This window comes from Cupressus sempervirens, chromosome 1, assembly GCF_028749045.1.
Source record: "Cupressus sempervirens isolate cs-2001-9-10 chromosome 1, ASM2874904v1, whole genome shotgun sequence".
Taxonomy (NCBI): Eukaryota; Viridiplantae; Streptophyta; class Pinopsida; order Cupressales; family Cupressaceae; genus Cupressus; species Cupressus sempervirens.
The window spans coordinates 554,508,617-554,535,610 of NC_143118.1; the positions used below are offsets into that span (position 1 = coordinate 554,508,617).

The 26,994-nt window shown below is 43.5% G+C and overlaps 1 protein-coding gene across 4 annotated transcripts in view; it reads right to left on the minus strand.

The window, feature by feature from the left end:
* Positions 1-26,994, minus strand: part of LOC149578649 (forkhead-associated domain protein) — a 161,071-nt gene that overhangs the window by 54,184 nt on the left and 79,893 nt on the right. For all 4 annotated transcript variants that reach the window (XM_089830643.1, XM_089830654.1, XM_089830645.1 and 1 more), the window contains exon 2: positions 10,378-10,577. In XM_089830643.1, coding sequence (XP_089686769.1) covers positions 10,378-10,577 — 200 coding nt within the window. The remainder of the gene's footprint in view (positions 1-10,377; positions 10,578-26,994) is intronic.

The window sequence follows — 26,994 nt, forward strand, 5'->3', positions numbered from 1 at the left end:
TGAGCTAGAAAAGGTTGCCATCAAGAAGAAGCGTCTAAGCACCCTTTCCTCTCTCAATGCTCTTATTGGATTTGTGAAAGAATATGAGAAGGATCATAAAAAGATGCTACAAGCAACAAGCAACGTGGTGAAGTCAGTGTAACTCAGGGCGAAGCACACACCTTGTCCTCCTATGGAAAAAGTTAATGAAAGGCTAGCTAAGTTCATTGCCTTAGCTAAGAAAATGAAAGAAAAGGGAAGATTTATATTAAAAGATCATTTGGTGTAAGCCCAAGTGGCAATTTCCCTTTCTTCTAAAATAGGACAAGTGTCTATTTCTGATTGGCCACCATTTTGGTGTCTTCTCATTGGTTGCCACTTTTTGCACTTTTTTCATTGGTCCATTGATGAGGTGGCAGCTTCTCATTGGCCGATGGGGTGGCAACCCTAATTAGGGTTTTGAGGATCCAATCTGGATCGTTGATCTTGTTTTGATCTCCACCATCCGTTGTATTTTTCGCCCCTCTCATTTGTAAAGGGTTGGAGAAATTGTTGCGAAGATAATACCAAAATTGCTCTCTTTTTCATTGTTGTGATTTGCATGTTGATTAAGAACATTGAGTATTATTGCATATTTTCTACTTCCACATAGTTAGATTTCCTTTCAAGTTGTTGAAGTAAATTTCATTTCAAGTTGTTTAAGTAAGTTAAAGTAGATGAATAGTTGTATGGTAGCACTGGTAAATATTTGATAGGGATCAATACTAGACCACTAGCATCTTAGCGCCTGGTTGGGAAGCTTTCTGTGGCAAACTAGTTTTTATTGTTCCTTCGAATCATTGCACCTATAGAAGTAAGGCAGCTGGTCAGCTCTCATTATGTTCGATACCCGTCCATTTGCTAACCTTCCATTCGTAGGAGTAGGAGTAGAATAGTGAGTAGTTGGGTAGTTGAAGTTTAGAGAAAGAAGTTAGGAAAGTTAGTCAAATATCAGAGCACATCCATTCACCTTCCACAACCATCACTTTCCCATCAACATCATCATTGGCAGACACATCCTCCATCACCACCACCACCACCATCAACCTTATCTGCCACCTGCACATTTCACAAACCCGTCAACATCACCATCATTCCACCAAAGTCTAAGTCATCCTTGAATGAATAGCGTTAGGCCGCCTACGTGATTACCAGCAAATCACATTGATAAAACTGAGCGAGTATCCACAAGATTAAGGAACATTGGAGTTATTCTCATATCCCATGAGCAATAACTTTTCAAGAGAGGAATTGTATGTTTGATACTTTGTATCAAATGTTCAATTGCTAATATGTTATGTAAGTGATACAAAACTCGCATCAACACTGTATAGTTATATAGTTACTTTAAGTGAAAAATTAAAAAGTAATTCAACTTAAAATTATAAAATAAAGTGCACTGTAGTCACTTTAAGTTATAAATTTAACGTATAAGTAACTTAAAAACATAACAAAAAGTGAGTACAATGTTATATTTTTCAAAAAGTGAATGTCAAATTAAAAATGTAACATCATATTTTTAATTCGTGTTGTTGCACCTAAAATGTCCACTTTTGAGGCACTAAAACGAGCATAACTCTTGACTAACAACTCTGATTGACCTCTAAGTTAGACTGAATCAAAGGGGAAATCAAAAGGCATGACAGAGAAAAACCAAAGGACTAAAAACAAGCAAATGCAAACTCAAAAGCAAAGAACAGACTGTGAAGGCTTCAAAAATCAAGCAAAGGCTCGACAAAAAGCAAAACGAAAAAGACTTGACAAAGGCCTTCAGTAAAACAATTTGATATACGAATTGAAATAAATCAATCAATCAACATTAAGCAATTGAATATCAAATTCAAGCTTAAAGAAACGCGAAACTAGCTTGAAAAAGTTTCATGCTGTTACCAACATCTTGTGGTGACAAAATGCAGGACAACAATCTACACATTGGTGCAGGATGTTTTAGACCTCTCTTCCTAAATTTTTCTGCAAGTCGCAAAACCCAATTTTTGCAACCTCAAATACTTAGTACAGGCTCATCTGGACTCCAAATCAGGTTCTGTTTTTTTTTAAAGTGAATAATTTTTCGAATCTGCAATCAGATTATAGGCTTGTGTGGACAAAAATATCAATTTTAGAAATAGGTCCTTTCTTTGCATAATATTGCTTCAAAATTGTTGTATTTCTGAGCTATATTGTAAAGTTCCAGATTTGAACTATCCAAGGAGGTTGTAAATTGATAATCAGAAGCCCACTAAGGTCAAAATTGAAAAAGTGACCTATTGCAATCGCACTACCTATAAAGTGTCAAATCATATATTAGGGGGAGGTTGATTGATTATTTCTGTATTTTGGGGGGTGCATACATGGAGTTTTGTTCCCCATGTTGGGGTGGTCTTAGACCAAGGTTGACAAAGAGGAACTATGAAAAATGGAGTGCTTCACTCATTGATTATCTAAGAAGAGAGCATAAGGAAGTCTTTCCTTATTTATGTTCCAACAAACTGACCTCTTCCACTGAAGAACAACCACCTGTTAAAAGACTTTTGGATATCATTTATTTCAATATCAATACTGATTTCTATAAAGTCATTGACAAGTTCTGGAATCCTTATGACATTTGAATGTGTCTTTGGGCATTCTATCTTTAGTTGCTTCAGTAATGGTTCCTCCAACTCCAGATGAGATCCCACCTCCTGATGCTCCTATTGATTCTACTAATCCAGTTCTAGCCACAGATGCTCCTGATTTAGTGCAGTAGGACATATCATGTCTTCCTACTTCAGCTTCATGGGATGACTTCCTTCCAGACATTGTCGAGCTGTTTGTGGAGTCTCACATTGAAGATGTGGGGGACATTATCGATGACATCAATCTTCTATTTGTTGAGGAGACTTTTTCACTCGTTGCGAGGGCACACTCTGACCCTCAACCACTTGAGCTTTCTTTCGAGACTGACTTGATTATGGCTTCTTTACAGTAGTTGGAGGACTCTTTCACTTATGAGGAGACATTTAAGTCTGTGGAGATTGTATTCCAATTTCCTCAGACATCATATTTTTTGAGGATCTTCCGATCAATTGGGGAGCGTTCTCTACAACACCTATGGCGCCATTTCTTCCCACAAGGAGGAACATTATTCAGCTTTCATGGTACAGCTTCTTCAATCATCAAGGAGCTTCTAGCTCAGGTGTGCCTACATTATTGAAGGGAGGCGACATTGCTTCTCTTCCTCCATATTCCTATAAGGATGCTTCATTGTCTTTGGAGGTTGTTTCAGCTTCATACATGGACATGTTACCTTGTTTGCCACCTTCTCTTGGGCATCCACCAAATTGGTTCATTATATCTTCATTCATCAAGGACTTGTCGACATTTAAGCAGACTTCAGAGGCAGCATCCATCGCATACTACATGTGGATCCCTCTTCCATCTTCCTATCCACAACGGGAAGCATACTTGTACCTCTACTTGGTGTTTCTTCTTCCTCAAGGGAAGAATGTTGTTTGTCAGCATTGGATTTTCTTTTGTCTTCAAGCACTCATCATCTGGAGATCCTTCACTAAGGGGGGGATTTCATCGAGGGATTCTCTATTGTATATGCATGATGTATGTCATAATGGGGGGGTCTTGATTACTCCATCCATTCATGCATCTTTCTTTTTTGTACTTTTCTCTCTTTTTGGGGGAGGGTTTTTCCCATGAGGTTTTCCCTCTTTCCTCGTTTGCAGAGAGATTGCATTGCATTGTGTGTTCAGCATTGCATTTGCACTTGGGTACCTAACATGGCCTAGTAGCCAGGACCCATTATGCATTTCATCATAGCTTTTGTGAGCTTAAGTGCATTCCCCTAAGTTGCACTTAAGGGGGAGTGTTAGTGTAAATAATTATTAATTACGCTTTACTTAAGTTTACTTAGGATAAATGCATTATTTTATTATTTATTAGGTTAGACACCTAGGAGTTTGCATACTCATATGAGTTGTCTTGTTGACAACACAAGAGTAAGCAACTCCAATTTAGCACATGATGTCTACAACACTAGAGTTTGCATAAACAACTAAGTTGTCATGTAGACAACACAGTTGTTTGCACTCGTAATTAAGCACATGGTGTCTACAACATAATTGTACGTGCTACACCTTTGTAGGCTTATCCTCTCATCATCACACTAACTCTTGTGCTTAATGGAGGATAACCCATTCCTGGTGGACATATGCTTAGTTGTGGAGCTTATCATATGGCTAACTCCTAGACATTCTAGATACATCTTAGAGGCCTTTATATACAAGCACCTCTAGTGTACAATCAATCATATCAATTACAATGAATTGAATATCATATTGTTATTTTGATCATTCTCTATTAGTCTTTTGTGCTAGTTATTGTGCTTCTTGGTCTTGGGTGAATTTTGCCATAAGGCAAATTCTTACATTGTCAAATACTCCTTGGCTACCACCATGTATCGGTAGCATCGAGCCCTACTCACCTTCAGTGGACCAATAGAATCTAGTCCCCAATGTTCAAACAACTCCTGGGCATAGGATGGGTTTAATGGCATGAAGTCCCTTTTGAGTGGTTTGCGGACTCTCTGGCATGTATCGCAGCTCAACACCCATTCCCATGTATCGTTGTAAAGTGTGGGCCACCATAACCTAACAAGCAGAACCTTCTGTGTTGCTATGTCAGGTCCCATGTGACAACCTATCGGACCTTCATGTGCTTCCCTTAGAACACACTGCACTTCTTCCTCCATTACACATCGCTGTAGTACTTGATCAATACCCATCTTATAAAGAAGACCATTTATTAGTTGAAAAGTTTGGCTTCTTAAAACTAGCTTTCGTCATTCTAGCGACATCTCTCTCGAAAATTGAGACGTTGATAGATACTCCCCTATAGACTTGTACCATCCTGGAAGAATGGTGATTCTAAATAAGTGTGCATCCGGAAAATCATCATTGACCCCTTCCAGCGGCTCCCCAGACCTGACTTAGGAGAAGCTGGTTGGCAATGACATGACTCTTCCTGGGTCGCACAATGATGGTGAAGGTGAATTCCTGTAGTAGCAACAACCATCTGCTAATTCTGCCTTGGATTATTGGTTTGTTCACCAAGTACATCAACGCCTAGTGATCCATGTAAAAGGTAAATGGTGTAGCCAATAGATAATGTTTGAACTTTTGTACCCAATACACCATCCCAAGAGCCTCCCCTTCAATGGTGCTATAATTCCTCTCAACTTTTGACAGTAGCTGACTTGCGAAATACACTAGGTGATCGAGACCATGATCACCAGTTTGCACCAACGTTGCACTTATGGAGAAGTTTGATGCATCCACGTGGACGTGGAACTCCCTGTCCTAGTTTGGATACACTAATATGGGCGCTCCCAACAGTCTATTCTTCAGTTCTATGAAGGCGGTCTCCTGCTCAAAAGTCCAGATGTATGGTTCTCCTTTTCGTGTCAACTTGTCTAGGGGCAGAGCAATTCGGGCATCATTCTTTATAAACCGTCTATAGTACCCAATGTGCCTAAGAAAGGACTTGACTCCAGATACGTCCGTCAAGGCTTCCATTTCTACTATCACCCTTAATTTATTGGGGTCGGTCTTTAATCCTGTCTTGCAAACAATGTACCCAAGTAGTTTTCCCTGAGGAACCATGAACCGACATTTCTTTGGATTCAATGTCAGCCTCGCCCGTCGACACCTCTCCATACATTCCTGAAGTGCCTTTAAGTGGTTGTCTTGTCCACTGAAAATGGACCAATCATCCAGAAATGCACGGAAGTTGCCTACCGACATTTTGTCAAATATGTGCAAAATGATCCTCTGAAATGTGGTAGGCGCGTTACACAATCCGGAGGGCATTCAATTGTACGCATACACTCCATCCTCCACCACAAAAGTAGTTTTCAATTTGCCTTCCTCAGTAATGGAGATCTGGTTATAGCCAGAGAATCCATCCATGAAAAAATGCATCTCATGTCCGGCCACTTCTTCCAGAATTGTGTCGATGAACGGAATTGGAAAGGGATCTTTTATTGTGACTGCGTTGAGGCACTGGAAGTCCACACATATCCGGATTTGGATCCCGTCCTTCATCGATATCACAATTGGTGACACCCACTCACTTGTTTGAACTTTGAATATTATGTTGGCTTCCAGCATTCGTTGCATTTCCTCATCTATGTGGGCTACGTAGCTTTTGTTCATTACATACAGGCGCTTCCGCACAAGTATGGCTCTGGGTACCAACTATATGCAGTGGACATACATCTCCGACGAGACTCCTTTTAAATCCTTGTAAGTCCATGCAAATACATATTTGTACTCCAAAAAGATTTTGAATGTCGCGGCCTTTAGTGTCGGGTTCCAGTCGTCTCCCACGAGTATGTTCCTCGGATTCTCTGCGTCTCCAAGATTAGTAACCTCTACGGACGACTTTGTATCTTATCTCTTTTCCTTCAAAGCAATGGGCGGGACTCTCATTGATCTCTGTGTTTCCTTCATTGTATTCCACGAACTGTGGTGGGAATACCTCCTCATCTTCGGGTTCATCGACGCCCAGCATGTATGTATGAAAGAGTTCATAGTCTTCCATCTGCCAATGAAAAAGTCCATTTAGTGAACTGGTCTCATCTCCTTAACACTCTTCCAATTCTAAAATGCCTTCGTCATTCAAATCCATTCTTCCCTCATCTATCTGATGCTCTTTGTCTAACTCAGACTTCGACAACGATGCCATTTCTTCACTTACCATTCTTTATTGTCCACGGGTTGAGTATCCATCCAGCTAAGAACATTTTTGAGCCTTTGATTGTAGGCTCGAATAGTATCCTTCCCTTGTTTACAATTGAATATTTCCGCTACAACCTCGTTTTCATCCCAAAGCAGTCGGAATTCTACTTGAAATTCTTTCTTTAGATCATCCCATGTGGAGACCTTTGTCTTATCCATGTCGAAGAACCAATCCACCACAACTCCCCGTAGGCTGGCTGGAAACTGATTCAACCATTCATCCGCATTTGTGACCACTTTAGCGGTCCATATCGTTTCACACGTACGGCAATGCCGCACGGGATCTTCCTTCCCATCGCCCGTGAACTTCGGGAATTTTTTCTTTTGAGACATGGTGCTTCTTGCCCTTTGATTACCACTAGATCGTGTCGTTGAACTATTAGAAGTTGGTCCTGGCGAGTTACTCTGACCACCGTGCAGTGTCGCTCTGGCACTTCGTTTTGTCCCAATGTCTTCTGTCGGCCTCGCCTCCTCTCCTACTTCTTCACAGGTTCCCTCTCATAGTGGTGTATTTGATGAATGTAAAAAAGTGCTCCTTTGTCTCCTCAAGCACTGCTAATCGACGTCATGTTTCCTCGAGCAACTCCTCATTGCTCCGTCCCCGCCGTTCCTGCAAACTGAGGCACCCTTTGTTGATTCCTATGAACCCCGCTACGACCACCACACTAGGTGATTCCTCTGGCTACCCCTCAATCCCTCGCGAGTTGTCTTATTCTTCGTCGTCGTTTGGCTTCGCCATGCACAATTTGTAATTCATCGATTTCTTCCCTCAAATTCCTATTCTTATTTAAAAGATTGGGCATTTGACACATATCATTATAAAACAAAATCAAAACAAAGCACTCTTTTATGTGTCAACTTATGCAACAATTACAGATTTCTGAGTGCCATAGACACCACGGCACAATAGCTCATGGTTTAGTTTTCTAACGCCGTGCTTCCCTCTCCTCATAGAATTTCTTCAGGGCCTCCTGACGGCGTTCCTCGTGTTCTACTTCCTCCCGACGTCTCTTCTGTGCCACGTAGGCTTGTGCGATCAGACAGGGAAGTTGGTCTAAAAATTTGCTCATGGTTGGGCTTGCATGCATAGCATCCCACACATTGTTTCTCGTAACCCCATTTTCCACGACTTCTCTCAGTACGAAAGTTTCCAGACATATGCGATACAAAATGTGAAAGTTCTTCACTGCCTCGTGCTCTCCTTCAAAAAAAAAAAATTCTGCCGTCGTCATTCATCTTCCGGATGTCTTGTACGGTTGTTCTCATTTATCTTCGTCCTTCCATACTACTCCAAATTCGAAGTAGCAACGGCGCCAAATGTTTAGCTCGTAGGTGAACAGGAAAGAGACATATAATCAATGCAAAATATTATTCATTATCAAATGTTTTCCGTACACAGCAATGATATTTCATACAATGATAATGATGCCAAAATACATAAGTGTTTACGACATTTATAATGTCCAAAACGGTGCCAATGAAACAACACAACCATGTCCACACTGGTAACTGTCTAACTACCCTTCTTGCCGGACAGCATACAATAGAGTAACTTTATTATCCTCAAATATCATCATTGCCTTAGCTGATTATTATGACTATCGGTTCCCATGAAGTAAATAATGCACAATGCATTCAATTACAGAATGACTATGATATGCTAATAAAAAGTATGGTGACTATGACAGAGTGGTATAATAATGCAATGGCAATGTGAGTATCATGAATGTACATATGGTGAATATGATTATGGATTGACTGAGATATAGTTGCCATCATGACTCAAATATGAAGCAGCATATGTAATGACAAAGCAATGAATATGTAATGGATATGTGAAATATGAATGAGATAATGCATAATAGAATGAATGCAAGTTAGAGCACCACAATGCTGCTATGAATGTATGCATGGATGCAGATATGCTAATGTGAATGGTAGAGACTTCACCTTCATTCTCCTAATCTCATTATAAAATTATGAACATAGCATGCACCAACTATATCGTTAAAAAAAAAAAGTTCTTGATTTTAACCACTGCCAATATGGATATACAAAAAAAAAAAGATTATTAAGTCATTCCTCCAACAGTTACAAGCAACAATTCAGCAGACAACATGAATTTCTGACGGAAAAGGATGAAGAGACGTTACCATAGATGTTGAGGACACTGGTCAAGGGAATGATGTGTAATGGTGACATCATCGAACAGAATATTGAAGTCCTTAGCTCAAGGCCTCCCTCACCATTGCAGAGACGTAGAGGCACACAGTGAGCAGTAGATCTGCGTTAAACTATGCCACCATGGCTTTCAAACCTCACTGTTGATGTAGGATGCACTCATCGAAGTTGAGGCCCAGGTGCTGGAATATGTCCGGCAGAGCTTCCACATTAGGCCTGGCAAGCAACCTCAAGGAACTGTTGACCATCTGAAGATCCTTTGTGCTCGTCACAGTGCTGATAGTCCGGGGCTTTGTCTGGGTCTTGAACATAAAGGGCTTCTACAGAACAGAACAGGTACCAAGGATTGTGTGCCTTTGCCCATGCTCCAGCCGAAGACTCCCCTGAATCTGTGGAACAGCACTGCCCTGTGCCCTCCTTAATCGGACTAAATTGCAGTTTTATAAAGATTTCTACAAGTATGGTTGAACTGATAAGAAGGTGAAGAAAAAGCCAAAAATGAGGAAATGATACTTGTATATATACTTGTTTTTTTCAGAAAAACACGCCCTTAGAAGAGAAATTGTCACTACCATCTGGGTATTTCCTCTTCTTGGGATTTCCCAGTATATAATAAATCTTGTGCTTGTGTTGCATTTGGTCTCCAGTACAGTGATTCACTTCTGTTTATAACATCATTTGCACTGCTGTTTGGTGGTACCAAGCAGTCCAATGATTCTAATTGTTTAAGCTGATTTATAATCAAGTTGGAATAAATTATATATCATGCAATGATCATGAGCTGTCATTGAACAGCTATGTGATTGCATTCTGCAATTGTATCATGTCAGACACTTCTTTTTATAGTTGTATGTACATCTGCAAATTTTATTGTATGATAATATGATTAATTATCAGGACAAAATCACTAGTAAGATTTTTCAAGGAATTTCATCGCACTCATCTCAATTGTGGGTGACAAACTGCCATGTAACTGTTCTATATTTGGTCATTTGAGGGTGATGGGGATATCAATGTAAGCATACTTCTACAGCAGAATGTCAGCGTTCCATAATTCAGTCAGGACTAGGGCTTGGGCCAAAAACTATTAATTATTAAATAAAATCTGCTTTAATATAATTTAATATTTTATAATAAAAAATATGAAAACAAGAACGAAAAACTTTATGAAATGGTTCTGAGATGTTTAAAAGTAGTGAAAGCAACTAAAAGGTAACCTTCTCACATTATTAGTATATTAAAATGTAGTGCAGATTCTGAAGAATTTTAAATATAATCTGTACAAGCCGGAGAATTTGAAGCTTTAATTTTATTTTAACCAGGGATCATTGACCATATAAACTTCGGACATGCAAGCAAGATTCAAAAAGTGGCTCAAGCAACAACATACCTCGCCGAGCTTTTTTAGAAGCTCATCAAGCAGTTCAGCCCGTCTTTTAGAGTTCTCTAAAGCTTGCATCACCTTTTTTTTCTGCAACAGCATTTCTCTTGCAGCAGATTCCTTACCAGTTTTGACATTGGTCAGAGCCTGTAGTTGAAGTTTGTCCACAGCTTCTGTTAACCTCATAAACCGAGCTCTTGTGCTGTTTGCTAAATTGCCAAAGAATCAAAATTGACAGGTAAGAAAAAATATATTAATTCATGTTTAACCTAACACAGCAAACATGTTTAACTAAACTACATATTTTTCGTACAACTCCTAAAGCTTAGGTTGGAAATGTAGGGGACTGCATGCAGGCACAAAAATGTAGAATTGATAAGTATAGGTAGCAGAAAGAAAAAATACCTATCACTAGATTCATAATTTCATAGTGAATCAGAAAACCAAATGCTATAGATGTGTATTTTTTAATGCATACAGACAAAAGCAAATGGCTTAGCAAATAAAGATGGTACAGCTCTTCCATAAGAAAGCATTTTGCAATTCCTGTTTGCCCACACAACAGTATCCTGAATACTACATCTTATAGCCCCACAAAGAAATTCCATTTTTCCTTCTACAATATCAGCGTATGCACTTTCAAGCATCATGTATGGAAATGCAATATAGTGTTACCCCTAGTCTGATAATGCTGAAGCTAATGCTTGGAACGATATGTCTCTTTAGAAACAGCACTTCAAAGACAATCATGTAAATTTGTCTTTCCTGTGCTTCGATCTGCTATGTGTCTTAAGTATATCCAGAAACTCATCACCAAAATACATAGCAAAAAAGTTGGACAAAATACATCATGAACATATCCCACATAGTAATTACCATAGACTCAAGACTTACAGAGTACTCATAACATTAATAGCATGGTAAGGAAACTTACCACTTACTCAAGTGAGTTTTGCCACATTTATCAGCAGAAATCAGGGCAAGCACTCTTCTTGTCTAATTTTAGGCAATTGTGGAAGTGAGTTATTATATTTTTCAATGATCCTTCAGGATGTTTTTTTCGTCGTTATTCTTTTCCATTCCATTTCACATTTCTGATTTCTTCCAAGCATTTAGAAGTGTTGTTTTTTACATTTACAATTGCATTGTCGCCTTGTCGACTTAGGTGTTGGAGAGAGTTTCATTAGCCTATGGTATTCCCAAAGGATAGTTCAGAGAATTAAAAAGATGTCGGGTCGCAATTTTGTAAGTCACCATGAACTTACAGAACTATGGATATTTTGCAACCGATAGTTTTTAGAACCAATTGCAAAACAGTGGTTCTAGCCACAGCATATGTGATAGTCTCTCCTACTTCTTGGGGAAGGATCCCCCTCTTATTGCTACTAAAATCAACAAAACACTTAACTATTTATTTACACTAAGCTAAATCAGATTGGGTCATTCATCCTATTCTCTTATTTTAGAATAGATGTTACTATTACAATACAATCTTGAAGCGATAGTGTAATTCACCTACAAAATATTTGTTGGAGAATTAATTCCGATAAACAGAAGATTAGACGTAAGAATAATCTTCGCCATACCAGCATTTTATGTAGCCAAGAAACTCATTGAATCTCAAAGTCTTTCCATGGCTCCTTCTGAGATTTTGAAAATAAAGACGAAACACATGGGCAGCTCAAAGTCTCCAACACATATTTCACCCTACATGCAAGGAAGAGAACAAAGCAGCACAAAGTCTGCAAGCTATTCCCTTGCTTAATTGTCTTATGTTAATCTCAGACTTGATAAGCAGATCAAAGTATGCAAAACCAAATCTGAAACCAAATTATAGCTCTGAACAGAATATGCAGCTCAAAGTCATGCAAGGTTGAGTTCAAATTCCTCTTGAACAAAAGCACAAAAACTAACAATCAATGTCCAGAAAATGTTGTCACATTACACTTTGAGTCAACACAAAGTTTGAAAGTAAGATGTCTCTTTTATTTGAAGCAAATTAATCTACATCTAAGCTCAAAGTCTTGGAATGCATATACAAACTGGTAGAGTTTTCTTGCCTTCCCAAAAGATGAAAATCACAATGAGGCTCCCTCTTATATATATGTGAAGGGATGAGAGAGAAAGGTCGAAGAAACCCAACAGACCTTGACCTATTCCCTAACTTTGACTCATTCAAACTGCAAGTCCTCATGCGCTTGACCTGTAATTTGTTTACAATGTTACATGCAATGACTTTACAGGTGAAAAGTGTTTACCGTACAGGTAAAGAAAATGATCGCATACAGACAATGAACACGAACAGCAGAATTATATTCGCAATAGTAGATCAATGATGATTTACAATGATCCCAGACGTGCTATAAATACTACTGCCGAACCTTCCCGAAGGGGTCCGTCGGCCACAATTATTCTATCCGCTACAAATTATTTACCGCCGGACCATCAGACCGTCGGCTACAGAATACAAAACACCGCCGGACTGTCGGCTACAGACTAGAAAATACCGCCGGAACTATCCAGTCAGCTAACACCATCCCCCCCAAAAAACAGTCGTCTCCTGACGACTAACAAAATTAGGAGACACTTACAGACCACAGAAGAAACTAGAGAGAAGGGGGCGTCCCAGAAGTGTGCTGCTGGCGACGTAACTCATACACCAGCTCTGTCCTGATGCAAAGATCTGTCTGAATTTGAGAATTAACTTCGACGGCCTCCTTGAGAAGAAGTGTCGCGTCCATGGCCTGTGTCCTGGCTAACTGCATCTCGTGCTCAGCCGCATCCTTATCTCGAACCGCTGCCTCCGTACCTTGCTTAGCCACGTCCCTCTCCTGCACCGCTGCTGCCAAATCTGCCAGTAGTGCTGCCCACTCTGTGGCCCATGCTGCCTACTGGTCGGCCAAGTCAACGGCTAGCTTCTGTCTAGCCTCAGTCTCAGCTGCCAATGATCGCTCTGTTGCAACCTTGTTCGCCTCCGCACGCTGACGACCGTAGTAAACATCTTTGTACAGTCCCACAATCTCATGTGCCAGCTTCATCATAGGGGTGTCACTAGGTCCCAACTCCGGCTCAGTGGCCCAATCTGCCAACATCTCAGCTATCTCCGTTGCCGGCCAGCCCCTGTCTATAAAGCAAATCTGAAATCGCCGAAGACAAATCCCACAGATATACGCTCTGATCAAGTGCCACTCCCTCCGCCGAGTCAGGGCCTGAATTGCCACATCGTGGCCCTTCTTCAATGCAGACTTCATAGTCCTGAGGTAATCCCGGCACCTGTCCTCATCTGACCCATAGTCCTCCTTGGCAAAGGCCTCCAATGACCATTCCGCATCACTGTTTTCCTCCTCATCAGCGGGAGCCATGCCCACATCCGGTGCCGCCTTCTCTGCTGTTGACGCAACCACGACATGTGGCATTCCCTCCTCCTGAAGCTGAGGCTCTAGTACTGCAGGCCATGTTCCTGAACGCCTAGGAGACTGAATGGACAGACCTTGCTTGCCAAGAGTGAGTCGGAACTGCTGCCTCAGAAACTCACTAGCTCTATCCATCACCTCCGGTTGGTCGACCTGCGCAAGCTCCATGTTCGTCTCCAGTACTGTCTGGGCTGACTCGGCCTCTGCTAAAAAGGATGATGAAACGGTGACCACTGCATCACAATCAATGACCTCCAACCAAACCTGCAGCTCAGACTATGGCGGTGGCAACTGTGCTCTAGGTGTGACTGCGATGGTGACATCCGCTGGTACAACTGGAATCACCTCCGCTACAGCCGTCGGCAATGACTCGACGACTATCCGTGGGACAGCATCCGTCACTGTCTGTGGAACCACCTCCGCCATTGTCCGTGGGACATCATCCACCAGTGCCTGTGGAACCACCTCCGTCACTATCTGTGGGACATCTGCCTCTGCTGGAGGAGTCATAAGAACTGGGGCACGGCGCTGACCAAACACTGGAATGATTGTCGAAAAGGTAGTCAAGTGCGCTAAAGTTGACAGTTGAGGAGGGGTAAAGAATGTGGGCCCACTACCCGCTATCTCACCGTCAACTTCAGTCGATGTGCTCTCCTCTTCTTCCACGGACTCAGCCCTGTCACTCATCGAAGTGCCCTCCCGTCCGCTATCTGTCTCTCCGGAAGGAGCCAATTCGCGAAGTACTTTCTTGTGACCTGCTGCTGATCCTCCTGTATCTAAGTGTCGCCAGTAGAATATGGGAGGCTCCCCATCTGCCAACTTGCCCCTTGGAGGAGCCTCAAAGCCATCCATTGGAATCTGACTAACTGCAGCCTCTAAAAACAACCCGATGGCATGGTGCGGCATAAAAAATATTCGGTGCTGAAGCGTCATGAATTCCTCCATCCTGTCAGCAAGTACTGAGGCCCAGTCATATACCACTCCCTGCATGATACCATTCATAAACACAATCTGTGGCAATGCGATATCTGAGGCCCAGGTGGCACCTGTCAACCTGCTCTTGATGACGTCCATGATACAATGCCAATGACCCTCCCAAATAAAGTCTCTGCGGAGCCCTCTGCACTTTGTCCCCTAAACTGCTGTCTCCCTCTCCATGGGTGTAAGGTCCCTGCACACTAGAGCTATCCAATGCTCCTTCCGTTCCCGTGACAGTTTATGATTCCTGATTTCCACTTTCCTCCCATCGGGGCCAGGGATGCCGAAAACCCTAGTGAAATCCCTCGGTTTAAAAGATACTGACATCTGATGCTCTTTGTACAGGAATGTACTCGTTCTGCTCCGGGCGCTATATGTCTTTATCATAGTGCGCAATACTAATTCAAACAACTGGATGGAAAAAGTGGGAAGCTGAATAGCCCAATGTACCTGTGCCCGCAGCAAAATCTGTTTAATTTGGTCTATCTTGGGGGTCTCCTGCCACCACTTCCGGCATTCACTTCCACTAAGACTCTCAAACTGGACAGTGAGATAGGTGAGTTCCTCCTTGGTTTTCTGCTTCTTGCTACTGGAACCGGAAGGGCCTGCAACTCGAATCCCTGATGCCAAAACTCTTGAATTCTTCTCCATATTTGCCGCCAACTGACTCTTCCACGGCTTCCGCTTGCCCACTGACTCCATGCAACAATGACTTATTTCTTCTTATATAGATTTCCCCTTGTCTGTTACACATGCAATCTCACCCCACGGAGGAGGTAAATAAACATGTCGTAGTAAATCCGACTACACCAACACTCCTAGAAGGCAGCCAGTAACTTCCGGAACAAACTCAATCTTGGCGGAAAACCTAATGCGCTGGATGGAAACTGTGGAAAACAGCATGCTCCTGATGAGTCTCGTTCTACTACTTCCTCGAGCTCCAGAAAGTTTGCGTTAGCTAGCAAGTTCAATAGATCAAAAGATTCGGCAAACTCCATTACGACATGAGTGCAGCATCAGAGAACAACCAACAATGAATCCGCATCATTTCAGAGCAGAAGAAGAAAAAGATCCAAAATCAACTTTGAATGATTGTCAAGCCCTCCCTTGAAGAGTTGCAGAGATCTTATAGCCTGAAGACGACAAAAGACGAGGCAATAATCACACACATCTGATAGCGACGGATTTCGAACCAGCGTCCGGTGAAAACATTTCTATCTCACCCGCGTTTGCCGGATAACGATACAACCAGAGGGATGAATAAGAATCTGTCGTCGGTAGAAATTGTGTATCAGCCGACGGGTCCCTTCGGAAAGGAAATTGTGTATCAACCGACGGGTCCCTTCAGGAAAGTTCTTGTTATGTAGCCGACGGTAAATAGTTTGTAGCGGACATGATGTATCTGGCCGACGGATCCCTTCGAGAAAGTTCTTTGGAAAGTATTTATAACCCCTTCGGGAAGCATTGTATTCATCTTATCATGATATCATATCTTATCATCAAAGCATAATGTACTGTTGGTATATGCGAATAATAATAAGAGTTCTGTTGTTTGTTGTTCGGTGTTCGTGTCTATTTCCTGTGTGCGTTGCTTAATTAATCCATACGGTAAACATTTGGCGCCGTTGCTCGATGGATCTGGCACGCAGGCAGGCGGATATGAATTAAATGCCGAATCAGTTGAACAAAGATAAGAGTAAGCTGAAGGAAACAGATGACATACACGTTGCGCAGGAAAATTTAATTTTGGCTCTGCAGATAGAGCGTCGAAGGAGGTTTCAGAAGATTTCCGACGGAAACAAGAGCGCCGAAGGATTGTTGAAGGAGACTCGACAACGGCTTGATTTGGTGGAAGAAGCGAGGGAGGAGTTTCTGAACCTGCATACGCCACGAGAAGAGAATCGTGACGGAAGGAGATCGACTCGCACGGCTCGGTGTGCCGAAGGAGCACGAGCGTGGAGTGACCTCTTCGTCCGAGATATACTTCCGAGACGAACAGCTTCAGTTGATGAACCCTCTTCTTCACCAAATAGCGCGGGTGTTGAAAACAGTGTGGAAGCAGAAAACAGTGCGGGTGTTGAAAACAGCGCGGAAGCGGAACAACGCGGGTGTCCAGAACAGCGCGGGTGTGCAGAACAGCGCAGGTGTGCAAAGTAGCGCGAGTGTTCAAAACAGCGCGAGAGCTCAGAACAGCGCGGGTGCTCAAAACAGCGCGGGAGTGCAAAACAGCGCAGGTACACAACAAAACCCTGGACATACAATAATAATGGCAGGTCCGAAGGAAAAATTACCTAAATTTGATGGTGATGAAGCAGCTGATCCCATTCGACATTGTAAAACATGTGAAATGATCTGGAGGGCGAATGGCATAACAGATACAAACGAATGGATCCGACAATTTTCCGCAACCCTACGGGGTGTTGCCATTGATTGGTTTACTGATGCTGATCCACAGAAATTAAATAGTTGGGATAATATTAAGGAGTTCATCGCGGAATTTCAACTTTTGCGTGATGATAATGAAATTGTAGCCGAGATATTCAATACCAAGCAAAAGAAGAATGAAACAGTACGGGTTTTCGCCAGGAGATTAAAGAACTTAATCGGTAAAATGGAGAATAAGCCAGTAGATGGGCTCCAGAAAAGATGGTTCATTGAAGGCCTTAACACGAAGCTGAAGGCCTTAACACGAAGCTGCGGAAAAAGATGAAGATCGTGCCACCATCGACATACGATGAAGCGTACAATCGGGCAATGAACCTCGAAAGTGACCAGAAGACAAAGAAGAAGAAGAAGAACAGCTCGTCCGATTCAGATGACGATGCATCCTCAGGAGATGATGGCAGCAATGACGAAGGAAGCAACAAGAAGGTCTGTGCCCTCTAGAAGGACATGATGCGGATGATGAAGGAATTCAAAAACATGAACAAGGAGACTAAGGGCAATGACCTATAGTGCACAGAGTGTAAGAAAGAAGGACATACAAAGGGATCCTGCCCGAAAGATCAATTTTGTGAAATCTGCCAAATTCTGGGACACTAGGTAAAGGAATGCCCTTTCAATCTGAAAGTAAGAACACCGCAGCAAGTGTTCCTGACGCAGGAGGCATCCCCGTCAAGAGGGAACGGGAATACGAGTACGGAAGGTGCCACATCAGGTGGATACAGAAACAACCGGCGCGGTCAAAACAACAACAGCAATAACAACAATGGTGGCAACAACAAAAATGGAGGAAGGAGTCGAATTCAGTACGATGCGAATGGTCAGCCAATTGTTCAATGCCGCGCATGCAATCTGTGGGGTCACTTCGCCCGGGAGTGCACAACGACGAACACACCGAAGCTGCTATGCCGTTGGTGTGGACCTGGAGATCATGATGATGCTAAGTGCCCGAAGTCCGGCGTAAACTTGATTACCGTAGGGACAGACGAGGAAGAAGTTCTGGCAATCACTCGGAAGCAGGCAAAGTTATACCCTGACCCAGCGGAAGAAAAGAAGAGACTGGAGGAAGCAAGGGCAGAGATCCAGAAAGTAACATAGGCAGAAACAGCACACCTAAAGGACCCACCAAGTACCTCCGTCTGAAACTGTGCAGAACAGAACATTGTACGGCAAATATTGTAAGCTGAGATACCCGTCAGGATAAGTGATCTGTTGCTCACTATGCCTCAGCTCCGATCGGCACTCATAAACATCGTTCCCACTGCTCAACTACCAGGAGAACATGGAAGGAAGCAGGAAAGTGGAGCAAGTGCAGCGGACAAAAAAGAGAAGGAAAGTGGCGCAAGTGCAAAAGATCCGATGCTGTTAGCTCTTTCATCTGGACGCTATCCGGCGGTTGTTGAAATGGGCATTCTCGAGACTGTACTAACGGACATGATCGTCGACGGAGGATCCGGTGTCAATGTGCTACCAGAGGATACTTGGAAGAAGTTGGGCCGGCCGACATTATGGCCACCTACCTTCCAGCTGCTAACAGCCGATCAACATGGAATCAAGCCGTTGGGAATACTCACAGCGCAACCAGTGACAATCGGAACACAACCATTCCTGTTGGACTTCGTTGTGATTCCTCTCAGGCGGAAGGGGTACGATGCTATTTTGGGTCGGGGGTGGCTGATACAAGCAAAAGCAAAGCACGATTGGAAGAAAAATACTTTATCACTCGAAAGCAAAGGCCGGAAGTATGTCATTGATCTGCACACTCAGATGGTCGGGGACGAAGCCCTCTCGTCAAATTCTGAGGGAGAAGAGGATGAAAAGGGGCAAATTATGGAACCGGATCAGGAGGGAGTTTTACGACTGGAAGGAGATGACGATTTGGATTTAGTAAATGGTCTTTACCACTGGCAGATAGAGGACTACGAGCTCTTTCCAAGTTGTAATATGCTAAAGATCGACAAAGGTAAGAAAGAAGAAGGATATGAATGTCCGAAGGAACACAGAGAAGCCGAAGGAGGAAATGAATGTCCGAAGGAACACAGAGAAGCCAAAGGAGGAAATGAATTTTCAGAGGAACATAGAGAAGCCGACGGAGGAAATGAATGTCTGAAGGAACATGGAGAAGCCGAAGGAGGAAATGAATGTTCGAAGCAACATAGAGAAGCCGAAGAAGGAAACGCGGGCATGACTGAAGCAGAAGGATAGAACATACAGTACGAACCCAAAAGAAGGAAAGATTCTACTGTACGACTGCGCAGGAAGAAAGTATTACGTCGAACCACAAATATAGCAGAAAGGTACTGGCAGCAAGGAAGGCACACGATACGATCTGCACAGGAAACAAAGCGGAAGGGTCTAATAAAAGTTGCAGCAGTACGGAGTATTGGCGGCCAGAAGGGGCAACTGATGGAGTCAATGCTACGAAGCTTCGGGAACAAACTGGGCGGTATGGAGATGACACAGAATAGGCATAGCAAGTTTCAACTCAGACAGTGGGTGTTGAAGTACGACGATCAGAATGAGATCAACCCAGGCAAGTTCAAGGTTAAGTGGGTCAGGCCGTATCAAATTAAGGAAGTAGGGGACAATGGAGCAATCAAATTATGGACTTTGGATGGACACGAAATGCCTCAATCGGTGAATGGGTCGAAGTTGAAGATATATCACAAGCGGAAAACTTCTGCATCAGGAAATGGCCTTTGGGAGACCCCTCCGTCACTGCAGACCGACGGTGACGACGGTCGAAAGGAAAATTGACTGTTTTTATAATTTAAAAAAAAAAAAAAGAGAAAAAGAGGACAAAAAGCACCATACGGTTTTCCATAAGCAAGGTACGGATTTCATAGTGCCGTACGGTTTTCATTGCTAAGGTACGGATTTCACAATGAAGGAACACCGTACGGCGTACGGATTTCACACATCCACCATACGGATCTCTCTGAAGATGTAAAATGGCGTACGGTTTTAAAAAAATAAAGTTCTGTACGGTTTTTAAGGTAGGGTACCGTACGGTATTTAGTACATGCAGGAAGGAGCACCACCGTACAGTTTTTGTAGTACGGATTTTGCAGTATGGTTTTTTTTAAGACAAGCTCCAAGGAGGCATCCATATGCAATCAGCAGACAATGTCAAGATTGAAGCCGTACGGATTTCATCACAGAAGGGTGACAGGAAGTTTTCTAAAAAAATAAAAAAATAAAAAAAAAAAAACGACGACAGAATCAAGTTGCTCAGAATGAGTATCAGATGATGCCATAGGGAAGGGGAAGCATCAGCGATTGCCAGAAAAAGTGTAGAATCAGCAGAAAATGACAGAAATGGTGTGTTCCGTGTAGTTTTGTGTGGGTTGCGAAGTGCTAATTTGGTCTTGGTGGATATCAATCGTGGGAGTCTGACCAGTTGAAAAGACTTGGGAGCTGTGGCAGGCATGGAGTGTCTGTGTATCAGTGGCACTGAGAGTAGGTGTTGGCCGTGAGGCTGTCTTGGTGGATGCGTAGAGAGCTCGGGAGGAGCTGATCATCCAGTTGGAGGCAGTGCAGCGACACTTGGCTCAAGGTTCTGAGGAGTTGGAAGCAGAGGAAGCAGCACAGGTGGCTATCAAGGTCAGCTTGAGGAGTTAGTATTGTGTTAGCAAAGGCTATAGATGCAACGGGATGAATGTGAATGTAATATGGCAATATTGTTGTATTAGTTGTTTGAGTTTTGTTCTGTAGTCGTCAGGAGACGACTTTTCTTTTTTGGGGGGGATGATGTCGTCGGTAGAAATTGTGTATCAGCCGACGGGTCCCTTCGGAAAGGAAATTGTGTATCAGCCGACGGGTCCCTTCGGGAAAGTTCTTGTTATGTAGCCGACGGTAAATAGTTTGTAGCGGACATGATGTATCTGGCCGACGGATCCCTTCGAGAAAGTTCTTCGAACAGTATTTATAACCCCTTCGGGAAGCATTGTATTCATCTTATCATGATATCATATCTTATCATCAAAGCATAATGTACTGTTGGTATATGCGAATAATAATAAGAGTTTTGTTGTTTGTTGTTCAGTGTTCGTGTCTATTTCCTGTGTGTGTTGCTTAATTAATTCATACGGTAAACAGAATCGATTAAGTTTTATGCTGCGGACGCCTTCCTGTTACCCACGGAGAGAGTTAAATGATCGGAGAGACTTTATGCCCACAGACCATTCTTTCACCGGCGGCTTTCTGTGGCGAGGATTTTATAAAATGTTATGCTCGCGGGGGCTCTCTCTTCTTTTTCTGCTGGAGGAAAACTTTATGCCCGCGGACAGCCGTCCGCAAGGCTTTTAAGAGCCCGCGGACAGACTGTCCGCGGGACCTTACACTCCCGCGGGGTTCTTTGCCCACGGGACTTTCACTACCCGCAGACCTGCGGGACTTTAAGTGCCCACGGACAGGCAATTGCCCGCGGGCCTTCCTGTCCGTGGGGCCCCCCTTTCTTTTTTTTTCTTTTTTTTTTTGAAATTTTTTTTTTTTTTTTTTTTATAAATTTTTTTTTTTTTGTTTTTGAATTTATCTTCTTTTTTTTTTTTTTTTTATTCAAAATTCGCATACATCAATTAACAGCAGTACCTCCGGATGATGTCGCCGCCAGAGAGTGTTGTACTAACGACGAGGGAGGATTTAATGATGGCGAGAACTTTCTTGCACGATATGATTTCAACTTAGATCCGTTAACTGACTGAGCTATCTCCCGTCCGTCCAAAGTTGTCAGTTTGATTGCCCCAGTGTCGCCAATTTGTCGGATCTGATATGGTCCAACCCATCGCACTTTGAATTTGCCCGGCTTGATTTCATTACGACCGTCATACTTCAGTACTAATTGTCCCGACTGGAATCTGCTACGTTTCAGATGCTTATCATGCCAGAGTTTGCGTCTGTTCTGTGCCACTTCCGTTGCCCACTGTGCCAACAACCGTTTCTCCTCCAGTTTATTCAAATTATTCAATTGCTCTTGTAAGCTTCCGTCATCATCCAGTTTGTTTTCAAATGCTATTCGGAGACTCGAAATCATGAATTCTGCTGGGACCACTGCTTCCTGTCCAAACATTAACTGGAATGGTATGTGCCCAGTCGTCACTTTGTATGTCGTGCGGTACGCCCAGAGGGCAGCTGGTAAGTTCTCCCAATCGGCACCTTCCACCGCACAGGATTTGTAGATGATGGATACCAGAATTTTATTGGTGGCCTCTGCCTGCCCGTTTGCTCTTGGATAGTACGGACTCGACAGTGAATGATAAATCTTGAACTGAGTGGTGAGCAGTTGAATAACATGATTAACAAAATGACCTCCCCTATCACTTGTTAATTGTAACGGGATTCCATACCTTGTGATGATCTGTTCATAAATAAATTTCACGGTACTGACGGCCAAGTTATCTGGTAATGCACGGGCCTCCACCCACTTGGTCAGGTACTCCGTTGCAACAATGATGTAGCGGCACTGCCGAGTCTTGCTCACCCTCAGTGGTCCAATGAAATCTAGTCCCCATCTCTCAAAAAGTTCCTACGCATGAAAGGGTTGAAGTGGCATGAAATCTCTCTTCAGCGGCTTCCCAGCCCATTGGCAAGTTCACATCCGACGACCCATTCGCGCGCATCATTGTACACCGTCGGCCACCAGAGTCCTGCGAGTAATATCTTTTGTGCAGTGGTGTCGGGTCCCATGTGTCCTCCCGCGGGACCCTCATGTGCTTCTTTTAACACGTGCAGTATCTCTTCTTCCAATACACACTGCCGAAGAATATGATCCGGCCCCATTTTGTAGAGCAACCCATTGATTAATTGAAATGTACGACTCCTGATTATCAACTTGTGCCTATCATTTGGTGACATCCCCGTGGGAAACTGTCCTGTTGACAGGTACTCGCCAATACTCCTGTACCATTCCGGCAGTACCCCAATCTGAAACAGCTGTGCATCAGGGAAGTCGTCATTCACACCATCCGCTAGTTCCCCTGTTTTGATCTGCGACAGGTGGTCGGCGCTAACGTGTTTCTTTCCCGGCCGGACAATGATTTTGAAAGTGAATTCCTGCAACAGTAGTAGCCATCTGCTGATCCTCCCTTAAATGACAGGTTTTTTAATCATGTACAACAGGGCCTGGTGATCAACATAAAACACAAACGTTGTAGCAAGCAAATAATGACGGAATTTTTGCACAGCATAAACCATTCCCAACGCTTCTCTTTCAGTCGTGCTGTAGTTCTGCTCGGCCTTTGAGAGCAACCGGCTGGCAAAGTATATAGGATGATCCAGTCCGTGATTACCAGTCTATGCCAAGGTTGCGCCAATCGCATAGTTGGAGGCATCCACATGAACATGAAACTCCTTATTCCAGTCCAGATATGCCAGGATGGGTGCCATAGCCAGTCGTACCTTCAGCCCTTCAAATGCCTCATCCTGCTCTTTCTCCCATCTAAATGACTCTTCCTTGCAGGTTAACTTATCTAACGGTTGGGAGACCTTGGCAAAAAACTTTATAAATCTCCGATAATAACCTATATGCCCGAGAAAAGATTTTACCTCCGTCACATTAGTAGATGGCTGCATTTCAAGAATGACTCTCACCTTGTCGGGATCCGTTTTTAATCCTTCCTTACAGACAATGTGTCTGAGCAATCGGCCGTGCGGAACGATGAATTTGCACTTCTTAGGATTCAATGCTAGCCGGGCCCTGTGACATCTCTCCATACACTCACCAAGCGCTGCCAGGTGTCCGTCCTCCGTGCTAAATATTGACCAATCATCCAAGAAGGCTTTGAAATTTTCCACAGACATCTTGTCGAAGATATGTAGTATAATCCGTTGGAATGTGGCCGATGCATTACACAACCCAAAAGGCATCCGGTTATACACGTAGACCCCATCTTCGACAACAAACGTTGTCTTCAACTTATCTTCCTCCGCTATAGAAATCTGATTGTAGCCGGAGAACCCGTCCATAAAAGAGTAGATTTCATGTTCTACTACTTCCTCCAGAATGCTATCTGTGAACGGAATCGGAAAAGGATCTTTGATCGTCACTGCATTCAGGCATCTAAAATCAACGCATATCCGGATCTGAATAGTATCCTTCTTCAATGAAATGACCATCGGTGACACCCATTCGCTGGTCTGTACCTTGAAGATAATGCCAGCTTCCAGCATTCGGTTGATTTCCTCCGTAACCCGTGTAGCATAGTTCTTATTCATCCTGTAGGGTCGCTTTAGTACAGGTACAGCTCCGTCCACTAGCGGGATGCGGTGCACACACAATTCCGGCGGCACTCCTTTGAGGTCCTTGTATGTCCATGCAAACACATCCTTGTAGTCCATAAATATCTTGAATGCAGCAGCCTTGAGTACTAGATCCCAATTATCGCCGAATAGTATGTTCTTCGGCTCTGCCTCGTCCCCCAAATTCATTGTTTGCAGCGGAGCTTCGTTGTACTTGATTGTCTCTCCTTTACTGAATGCATGGGCGGGTGTAACATCCAATGGTGCCTCCCCCTCCTTTACTTCAGTAAACTCCTTCGGATATTCGTTCTCAATTGACAAAACATTACAGCTGTGAAATAATTCATAGTCCCCCATTTGCCAGTGGTAGAGACCGTTGACGGAATCCAAGTCGTCATCCGTTGTTCCCCCGTCCAATCGGAGGACGCCCTCCTGATCCGGTTCCATCCGTCGTTTACCTTCGTCCTCCTCTCCCTCAGAATCTGACGAGAGGGCCTCTTCCCCTACCATTTGGGTATGCAAATCAATGACGAATCGGCGGTCTTTACTTTCGAGAGATAAAGTGTTCTTCCAGTCGTGTCGAGCTCTTGCTTCGATAAGCCACCCACGGCCTAGGATGGCATCATAACCTTTCCTTTTCAATGGAATCACCATGAAATCCATGAGGAACTGTTGGGTGCCAATGGTTACCAGTTGTGCCATGAGAATACCCAGTGGTTTAATACCATGTTGATCGGCGGTCAGGAGCTGAAACCTTGGAGGCCACAATGTCGGCTGTCCAAGTTTCCTCCAAGTTTCTTCTGGCAATACATTTACGCCGGACCCTCTGTCCACCATGGTGTCTGTGAGAACATGTCCAAGTATCCCCATCTCGACAACTGCAGAGTGTCGTCCGGACGTCAGCGCCAGCAACATCTGATCTTCTCCTCCCGTAACAATTTCCTTTTCTTTTCGTCGACTTGGTTCTCCCAGTAACTTTTCCTTCTCGAGGCTTGATTCTCTTGCCATATTTGAAAGAGCAGATCAAAGTTGGGGCATGGTGAGAAGCAAATCACTTACCTTGACTTGCACCTCCGTTTGCAAAATTTGTCGTACTATGTTTTGTTCTGCGGAATTCCTTGCTGAAGTGTCGGCGGTGTCCGGAGGTGTTACTGCTTGAGATACTTTTCCAACCTCCGCCCGTGCTGCCGCAAATTTCTTCTTTTCTTTGGCGGGGTCTGGGTATTCTTTTGCTTGTTGCCGTGTAATCGCCAGAACTTCTTCCTCATCCGCTCCAACAGTGATCAAGTTCACTCCAGATTTTGGACATTTTGAGTCGTCGTGATCACCGGGTCCGCACCATCGGCACAATAGTTGAGGTGTATTTGCTGTTGGACATTCCCACGCAAAATGCCCCCACAAGTTACATGCTCGGCACTGAATAATCGGTCGTTCGTTTGCATCATACTGAATCCGGCTTCTACTCGTATCGGTATTGTTATTGTTGTTATTTTGTCCACGCCGATTATTCCTGTATCCTCCAGATGTAGCGCCGGCGGCATTCGTGTTTCCGTTACCACCTGACGAAGAGGCCTCTTGTGTGAGAAGCACCTGCGGAGATCCTCTTGTAATCATGTTAAAGGGGCAGTCTTTTGTCGAATGTCCCATGATCTAACAGATGTCACAGAATTGGTTCTTCGAACACGATCCTTTAGTATGACTGTCGGTCTTATATTCCGTGCACCACAATTCACTACCTTTTGGCTCTTTCTGCATATTTTTAAACTCCTCCATCATTCAAACCATATCCTTCTGTAAGGCACGAACCTTTTTGTTACTACCTTCGTCGTCGCTGCTATCATCTCCAGCAAATTCATCATCATCAGAGTCAGAGGAGCTGGTTTTCTTCTTCTTTGTCTTCTGCGCACTTTCAAAGTCCAGTGCTCTGTTATAAGCATCGGCATATGACGATGGTGGTACAATTTTCATTTTCCTCCGCAACTATGAGCGTAGGCCGTCCACAAACCACCTTTTTTGCAATCCGTCCGCTGGCTTGCTTTCCATTTTGTTTATTAAGTCTTTTAATCTCCTGGCGTAGACACGGACAGTTTCGTGCTTCCCTTGCTTGGTATTGAAAATTTCCGCTACGATTTCATTATCATCCCGCAAGAGTTTAAATTCCGCCAAGAACTCCTTTTTTATCTTATCCCAAGTATCCAACTTCTGCAGATCCATATCTGAAAACCAATCAATCGCAACACCTCGTAGGGTTGCCGGAAATTGCCTGGCCCATTCGTTGGCATCTGTGATTCCATTTGCCCGCCAGATCGTCTCACATGTCTTACAATGTCGGATGGGGTCGGCTATACCATCACCTTCAAATTTCGGCAGCTTTTCTTTGGGTCCCGCCATAACACTGGAGGTCTGCACTCCTACACTAGTCGGCACTCCCACACCGGCGGTCGGCACTCCCACAGCGACAGTCTGAACTCCCACACCGACAGTCTGTACTTCCACACTGGCGGACTGGTTTCCCACACTGGAGGTGTCGACAGCTGCGAACCTTGGTGAAGACGAA